Genomic DNA, 9,302 nt, shown 5'->3' on the forward strand with positions numbered 1-9,302 from the left:
TGCGCCACCTAGCTGCCCCCTGTTCAAGTACTATTGAAGCAGGAAACTGCAGCAGACGCCCACCCCGCCCCCTTCCCTGGGCTTCTGGTCCTGATAAAAGTTTATTGATGTCACAAGATTATGGATCTCAAGTTGTAAGGCAGCTCAGAGACCATTTATTCTAATCTCCTGTAAGAAATAATTGGCTTGGGGCTAGGTGGCACAGTGGATAGAACACTGGTCCTGGATTCAGGAGGACCTGAAAATCCGGCCTCAGACACTTAACATTTACTAGCTGTGTGACCCTGGGCAAGTCACTTAACCCCAATTGCCTCACAAGGGAAGGGAAGGGAAGGGAAGGGAAGGGAAGGGAAGGGAAGGGAAGGGAAGGGAAGGGAAGGGAAGGGAAGGGAAGGGAAGGGAAGGGAAGGGAAGGGAAGGGAAGGGAAGGGAAGGGAAGGGAAGGGAAGGGAAGGGAAGGGAAGGGAAGGGAAGGGAAGGGAAGGGAAGGGAAGGGAAGGGAAGGGAAGGGAAGGGAAGGGAAGGGAAGGGAAGGGAACCATACCTGCCTGACTTCACAGAGGGAGTGTTCTCAGAGACTGTGGACTATGACATCTACACAGGACCACCCTCAAGTCCAGTGAACCAATGGATTTGGGTGGTGCTAGCAAAATAGCTTGAAGCAGGGTGGAAGGACGGCCTCTCCTCCAGGAAGCAGAGGGAGTTTGGACTGGGAGTTCTTTGCTTGAACAAGTTTGTGGTGGAGAACTTGTGAGAAGAACCAGGCCAGGCTGAACCCTTATCTCTCTTCTAGGGTAGATAGGTTTCTTAACTTTCTGAACTCCACATGTTCTCTCTTTACTCTTTAATAAATGCTTAATGCCCCCAAACTGGTGCTAAAGCTTCTAATTTAAGACAACCACACATTTGGTTTTACTTGTCACACCCCTCATTTTACAGATGAGCAAACTGAGAACCAGGGACATGATACAGGTAGTCAGTGACAGAGCTAGAATTCAAACCCAGTTTGTTTGGGTCTAAACCCAGCCCTCTTCCCATGGTGCCATGCTGTCTTGGGTTTCCTTGGAGTAGAGAGTTTACTGAAATTCAAGGTGGACATATGCAATTTATTCAATTAGAAGAGATCAAGGCTTCTCTCTCCCCTGGAGGATAGTGTCATATAATAGAAAAGGTATTGGCTCTGAAGTAAAAGGTCCTGGATTCAAATTCCACCTCTGGCGATACTACCACTGTGACCTTGGACAATTCACTTAACTTGATTGGGACATGGTTTCCTATTCTGTAAATTGAGGGGTTTGGAATATGTCTATGATCCTTCTTTATGTCTGTGATCTTATGATCCTTGAAAGTTTTCTTATCTCACTACTCACCAATTAACTTAAGGTACATTCTCTTGAGCAGAACGGACCTCAGGCATGGGCACTGTGTAGGTCTTCTTCACTTTTCCGTTCCCCTAGCCTGACTTGGAGAGGGGCCCTGAGATATAAAGGAAGAAGACAGGAAAACATTTGTAATATCTAGACCTGGGGCCAACAATTTCCACTCAACACCAAAGCAGGGTTAGTTTCAATTCCTAACAATGTGAACTGGAGGCAGAGGGTGGGTGCCTGTTGGGAGAGCTTTGGGAAACCACATACCTGAGAAGTTCACTGGCTCGGGTTCCCTGCTGTTGCCCTCTCAGCTGCATATTTCACTTTCCCCTTCTTTGCTGACAAATAAGGAAGCTGAAGGAAAGCTTTTGACCAACAGCAGGCTCCACACATGCTTCTTGATTAAGCAACAATACCGGGGCAGCTAGGTGGTACAGTGGATAGAGCACTGGCCCTGGAGTCAGGAGTACCTGAGTTCAAATCCGGCCTCAGACACTTAACACTTACTAGCTGTGTGACTCTGGGCAAGTCACTTAACCCCAACTGCCTCACGAAAAAAAAAAAGCAATGATACCATAAAGAAAAGGATATGATCCCTGCCCTGTTGGAGATTACCAGTTGGGACAAGTACACAAATAACTGTAATGCAGGGGTGGGTTTCGATGAAACTGTGGTTGAGATGCAAAGAGCTCCAAAACAAATTTAGGTGGGAGAGGCTTACAATGTGGCATATCAGAGATTAGCTGATATGCTAAAGCTGGAGGGGAAAGAAATTTTCCATGATGTTGAGATGAAGAAGGAAGACATTCCAGGTACAGCAGAGAGGCAGCAGAAATACACAGAAGTGGGAGATAGTAGATTGAGTTTGCAGGATAGCTCCTAGTCCATTCTAGTTGGGACATAATTGTAAAAAGCCAGATATGCCATCAAAATGCAATGGTACAGGGGCAGCTAGGTGGCGCAGTGGATAAAACACCGGCCCTGGATTCAGGAGTACCTGAGTTCAAATCCGGCCTCAGACACTTGACACTTACTAGCTGTGTGACCCTGGGCAAGTCACTTAACCCCCATTGCCCTGAAAAAAATAAATAAATAATAAATAAATAAATTAATTAATTAAAATGCAATGGTACCAATACATAATTTCAAATAAAGTATGAACTGAAATAACCCCTTCAAAGAGACCATACAAGGAGCAGCAAAAGGTAGGAGAAGCAGTGTGACATAGTAAATAGAGAGCTGGCCTTGGAACCAAGAAGACCTGGTTTGCCTCTTGGTCAAAGCCTTTAAGTGCAAGAGGTAACTGTTTTAATCCTGCAAATTGCTGAGATGGGATTGCATTGATAGTGGAAATTTCCTCACCTTGGAGCTAGGTGGCGTCAGAGTGCACAGAGAGCTGGGCCTGGAGTCAGGAAGACCTGAGTTCGAATGAAACCTCAGATACTTCCTAGCTGTATGACCCTGGGCAAGTCATTTAACTTCCATTTGCCTCAGTTTCATGAATTTATAATTAAATGAGTTTCCTTGGTTTATAATTAAATGAGGATAATAATAGCACTTCTGTCCCAGGGTTGCTGTGAGGATCAAATGAGTTAATATTTGTACAGAGCTTAGTACGGTGGCTGGCACATAGAAGGTGCTAGATAAATGTTATTTCCTCTCCTTCATTCCTATACTAATAAACTCAGAAGGTCACTTTCAATCCTACAATTGATTAGTTTGATTAATATGAAAATGCACCTTGACTTATGTGACATATCATTACTGTTTTGTGTACCTTTCACATTTGTGTACCTATATCACATTTGTTTAACTACATAAATTAAATTGTGGGGTAGCTAGGTGGTACTGTGGGAAGCACATTGGGCTTAAAGTCAGGAAGACTCATCTTTTTGAGTTCAAATCTAGCCTCAGACACTTCCTAGTTATGTGGCCCTGGGCAAGTCACTTCGCCCTGTTTATGTCAGTTTTCTCATCTATAAAATGAGCTGGAAAAGGAAATGGCAAACCACTCCAGCATCTTTGCCAATAAAACCTCATGAGGGTCATGAAGAGTCAGATAAAAATTAAATGTCACAACAAAAAAATCAAATTAGCTGAAAAAATGATTGTTATTATTATTTATGTCTGCCCTATGTGAATATACACAGCATTTAAAAATAATAAGGCATTCTTGGGGACACCTAGGTGTGGCATTGAATAAAGCACCTGCCTTGGATTCAGGAGGACCTGAGTTGAAATGTGGCCTCAGATGCTTGATACCTAGCTGTGTGACCTTGAGCAAGTCAATTAACCCTCATTGCCCCACAAAAAAAATAAACAAAAAAATAAAATAAAATAAAATTGATGTTTTAGTGAGAGCAAAAAAAGTTTTGGGCCATTAATAAATAAGGTAAAGCGGGGCGGCTAGGTGGCACAGTGGATAAAGAACCGGCCTTGGATTCAGGCTACCTGAGTTCAAATCCAGCCTCAGACACTTGACTTACTAGCTATGTGACCCTGGGCAAGTCACTTAACCCCATTGCCCAGCAAAAATAAATAAATAAATAAATAAATAAATAAATAAATAAATAAATAAATAAATAAATAAATAAATAAATAAATAAATAAGGTAAAATATTTTAAATTATTTATTTCCTCTTTATCTTTTCTAATGTCTATTTTGTGTATTTTAATAATGTAACACATTAGTACAATAATGCCTGTATATAATTTATAAATGAGCAACATGTTTTACTGATTGTGTTCCATTGTCAAAATAGCTTTGAGGACACTGGCTTAGGACTCTGAGAGTTTGGCTTGCCTGTGGTTACACAGCTCGCAGGTGTTGGGGATTCATTTTCTCTAAAGCAAGCTGCCTTTCAACTGTTCATTACACTGAGCTAAAATCTGCCTCTTCAAAGTTTATAGCCACTGCTTCTGGTGAGGTTGAGGGAGGCATCCCTTGGGCTCCTCTCATGGCAGTTGGGTAGAGGGAGGGAAGAGGCATTAAGAGGAAGAGCATGACATTGAACCCCTCCTGCTCTTACTCACCTCCTCCTGATGTTGGGGAGAATCTAGGAGATGCCACTGGCTCAATCATCTTCCTCAGCCACACAGACTTTAAGGCAATTGGGCACTCCAGGGTGTTGTAATGATTGGTATGACGTCACCTGCTGGAGACTTACTGTAGAAGAGTTCCGCCCATGAAACGAAGGTCTTTGAGGGCAAGACCAGGAGTCTTTTCTTTGGTGTCAGGAAGTGACGCGGACTAGTGGGAGGAGGAAGGAAGAGACTGGCGCTCACTCTGAGGCTCTTTCCTGAGGACTCTGGTGGAGAGCGGAGCTAGAAATGTGCTCTCCCTTTAATAGATAGGGATCTAGGCCTTTCTCTCTCTCTTTACCAAATTCTTATTCTCCTTAATAAACGCTTAAAAGTCTAACTCTTGCTAAAGCCTATAATTTATTGGTGACCACTCATTAGATATTTTAGACAGTTTAGCTAGAATTTTAGCCCTTAACAGTGTCCTGGAGGGTTCCATAGGCAGAGGGTTCTGTAGCCAAAGCAGGCCCAAGGAGAATGACTGACATGATTGAAGAAGGTTTCAATCCTCCTTGTCCCCATTAATTTCCTTGCCTAAGGGGCAGCTGGGTGGCGCAGTGAATAGAGCACCGGCCCTGGAGTCAGGAGTACCTGAGTTCAAATCCATCCTCAGACACTTAACACTTACTGGCTGTGTGACCCTGGGCAAGTTAAGCCAAATTGCCTCACACAAAAAAAAAAAAAAAAAAGAAAAAAAAGTTTAATTTCCATGCCTAGTGAAATGTTTGTACACAGTAATTGCTTTAGTAAGCAATTTAGTAATGTTTGCATCACTTGTTTAATTGCACCTTCATTATTTTCATGTTATGGCCCTCACTGATTTCTCTCTTCCCTGAATATCTGCAACTTACCTAGACTCCTCATCCCCAAATTAATAAAAGTTTAAACTGTCCCCTAGAGTTATCTGATGTTTCTATGGGTATTCATCTTATTCTCTCCCATCATTCCCCCCACTTCCTCACTGTACACTCCTGAATGCAGTTTCTGCAAAAACTGCAGGAAGAAGTGAAACTGACCATTTCAGGAGGTCAGAGGAATTGACTTCCCCACAAGACAATGTTTGCCTTCACCAAGAAGCTTTTCAATTACTATTTTGTTTTTTTCTTCATTCTAAATTTACATACAAAATGAGAAAAGAAAGAAAATATCTTGCTAAAGACACAGTAGGACATGAGAGAATTCAACATAAAACAATTTCCATTTCAAGACAACCTATATAATAAACATTACACATTATTTCCCAAGCTATCCAGCTTTTCTTTACTTCCTTACAGGGTTTTTTGTTATCTGCTGTGCACGTTATACCACATTTTCCCCCTTCCTCCCTTACCACCCAAGAAAGCTACAATTAAACAAGAATATGTATATATACACATAAATATATATGTATATATATACATAAATATATACACATAAATATCTATAAACATATACATATATACACATAGGAACTCATACACATATTTGTAAGACCGTGTTATGCATATTTGTACTTGTGATCTCTTTTTCTGAAGGAAGATGGCATCTTTTTTTCATAGGTCTAAGTCTTTCTATATTTTTCAAAGTCGACCAGCTCATCATTTCCTACACCATAGCAATATTCCCCTGTCTGAGGATTTGACTACGAAGGTTTTTTTCCCTCAAATTTTTTGAATTCTTCCTATTCCTGGCTACATTGGTTTTATTTATGTAAGAAAAATTTTAATTTAAAATAATCAAAATGATGCATTTTACACTTCAATAATGCTTTCACCTTATAATATAATTTAAGGTCTGATGTTGCTGAATCCCCTTCCTTTCCATCTTTTTTTCCCTGGTTTCTTTGAAATTCTTGACCGTTGTTTTTCCAAAAGATCTTTGCTTTTTTTTTTTTTCCAACTCAATTGGCTTTACCTACCCATGAACAACAAATATTACGCCTATTATTTAGATCTGATTTTATTTGTATAAAAAGTGCCTTATGTTTATGTTCATATAGTTCCTGTGTCTGTTTTGGTGGGTATACTCACAGGTATTTTGTACTGTCTGGTTATTTTTAATGGTCTGAAAAAATTGAATAATATTGTGACAATGTAGTTTCTCTATTTTTCTCTTTTGATTAGGTCTATTTTAGCTTTATCTTTGTCTGAGATCATGATTATTACTACTGAAATTCTACTCCTTCCTTTTATTTTATGTTTGTATTTCTCATTTCTATTTTGTTTCCTGAAAGCAACATATTTTTGAATTCAGATTTTTAATTAAAATTTTAAAATTTTTCCATTTGTTTCATGGTTAATTCATCCCATTCACATTCTAAGTCATCCTTACTTGTATATTTTCCTCCTTTTCTATTTTTCCTGTTTTTTCTCACTATCCTTTTGCCCTATTTACCCTATCCCTTCTCACTTTACTTCTACCTGCTATCTTGCCCTCCTATTCTTTAACCTACCCATACCTCTAAGAGTCCTTCCTTTATTCTCTCCATCCTACCTATCCCCTTGCCCTCTTGTTGCATTCTAAATTTAGAAGACTTTTATACCCTTCTAGATATAGATGTTTTCTCTTTAACCCATTCCCAATGAGAGTAAGGTTCCAGCACTACCTCCCTCCCCCCTACCAGCTTCTTCTGTATTAATTCTTCCTTTTATGCCTCATTTGTACAAGATAAATATTCCTTTTTATCTCTCCCTACACATTTTTTATAAAATCACCCCAACATATGCAGCTCAGCCCAAGGCTTTCTTTCAAATTACCAATATAACAATCATAGTCATAAGAATAGTTTTAACATTTTCACAAATAAAAAGGGAACAATTTGACTTCATTGAGTCCCCTATAATTGTTCTTTGGTGTTTCCATTATATTTGTCCTAGATGTCATATGTCAAATTTTCCATTAAGTTCTGCTGGTTTTGTCACAAATACCTGAAAGTCTTTCAGTTCAATAAATGTCCTTTTTTTCATTCGGTATTATATTTAACTTGACTGGTTAAATTATTCATCATAACCCCCACTCTTTTCCTCTATGAAAGATAGTATTCTAAGAACTATGATCCTTAAAGTAGTAGCTGCTAGGCCTTGTGTAATCCTTATTGTGGATCCATGATACATAAATTGTGGGTTTTTTTCCCTTGTTGCTTGCAATATTTTGTCCTTAACCTGGGAGCTTTGAAACTTGGCTATGATATTCCTGTAAGTTTTCCTCCTGGGATCTCTTTAGGTGGTGATTGGTGATTTTTTTCTAGTTCTGCTTTTCATTTTTGTTCTAGGTCTTCAGGGCATTTTTCCTTGATAATTTCCTGTAATATTGTATCAAGGTTTGTTTTTTATCATAATTTTCAGGTAGTTTTATTATTTTTATATTATTTATCCTTGAATTGTTCTGTAGATCAGTTGTTTTTCTGATGAGATTTGCACATTCTCTTTTATTTTTTCATTCTTTTGATTTTGTTTTATTATTTCTTGTTGTCTTAGAATGTTCATTAGTTTCTCCTTGCCCAATTCTAGTTATCAAGGAATTATTTTCTTCCTTATGTTTTTGATTCTCTATTTCAAGTTGGTTAACTTTCTTTTCATATTTGTCTTGGTTTTCTTGGATTGCTCTTATTTTTTTTTGTTCTATTTTTTCCTTGATTTTTAAAGTCCTTTTAAAATTCTTCCAAGAATTATGTGACACAAGAGAAGTAGCCTTTTTAGTTTCATTATCATCCTCTGAATAGGAAGACTGATCTTCCCTATCCCCATAGTAGCAATTTATGGTTGGTTTCTTTCTCCTTCACTTGTTACTTTTATTTTTAGCAGCTATTAGTACAATCAAGTTCTAGTCTCAAGATGTGGGGAATGATGACCCAAGCTTCAGGCCCTTCTGTTTTTTTTCTGAGGTCTGTCTTGAAGCCCAACCTTTCTCCCCTCCTAAGCCATGCTGTCCCACAAATGCTCTTACTCCCTGTGGTATCTCCAGTGGCTACAAACTATAGCTTTCCTCTCTTCCCTGGAACTGAAACTAGGGTCCCTACTCTCCTGCAGGTGTCCACAGACAGCAGAGTCCTCGTCCCTCTGCTACTGCACTCACCAAGTATGTGATAACTCCTTCTCACTACAGCTGTAGCCTGGGATATATCTGGTCAGCACAGCTGTGTTTGGCATTCCTTGACATTGGAAAGTCCTTTAATCTTCTACTCAGTCTTCTGTCCCCCACACTATCTGCAAGGTGAAAGCTCCCAAGGCTGAGGCTGCCTCCCAACCCAGCTGCCCCCATGGCTTATTTTTTGTAGATTCTGCAGAGTTGGCCTAAAGGTGTTTGCACTTCACCCAAGCTGAACCTCTGCCCCTGGAGGTGGGATATTTCCTGGAGACTTCTTAGATTGTGTTAGAAGGACAACTGCTTACCCCCAACTTGTGTTTATTTCCAGTGCTCTATATTCCTTCTAAAGTGATGATCTGTCTTTTTTTGTTTTTGTTTTTGTTGTTGTTGTTGTTGTTGTTGTTGTTGTTGTTTTTGCAGGGCAATAGGGGTTAAGTTACTTTCCCAGGGTCACACAGCTAGTAAGTGTCAAGTGTCTGAGGCTGGATTTGAACTCAGGTACTCCTGAATCCAGGGCCAGTGCTTTATCCACTGCGCCACCTAGCTGCCCTGATCTGTCTTTTTTTGTGGAGGAAATTTGAAGAGCTGAAAGTTTTCTGACTTACTCTGCCATGTTCCCAGAAACCTCCTATTGAATTCTTGTTTCTTAAGAAAGTCTTGGGAACTTTTCCCTGCCTTTCTCTTCTGACTCTCTCTTTTCATTTGAACATTCCATGAACTATCTATGATTGGTTAGCTCATCACCAGGCCAGGGAGGACAGGACTAAGGGGCCCCGCCTCAATGTA

General features: G+C 39.8%; 1 protein-coding gene across 1 annotated transcript in view; it reads right to left on the minus strand.

The window, feature by feature from the left end:
- LOC122748179 (tumor necrosis factor receptor superfamily member 14-like) overlaps nucleotides 1-1,687 on the minus strand; it is a 39,097-nt gene extending 37,410 nt beyond the window's left edge. Inside the window, exon 1 of the mRNA XM_043993863.1 lies at nucleotides 1,638-1,687. Within this exon, the coding sequence (XP_043849798.1) occupies nucleotides 1,638-1,687 (50 nt within the window). The remainder of the gene's footprint in view (nucleotides 1-1,637) is intronic.
- Nucleotides 1,688-9,302: the final 7,615 nt, after the last annotated feature.

Source organism: Dromiciops gliroides, chromosome 3 (genome assembly GCF_019393635.1).
Source record: "Dromiciops gliroides isolate mDroGli1 chromosome 3, mDroGli1.pri, whole genome shotgun sequence".
In the NCBI taxonomy this organism is placed as follows: domain Eukaryota; kingdom Metazoa; phylum Chordata; class Mammalia; order Microbiotheria; family Microbiotheriidae; genus Dromiciops; species Dromiciops gliroides.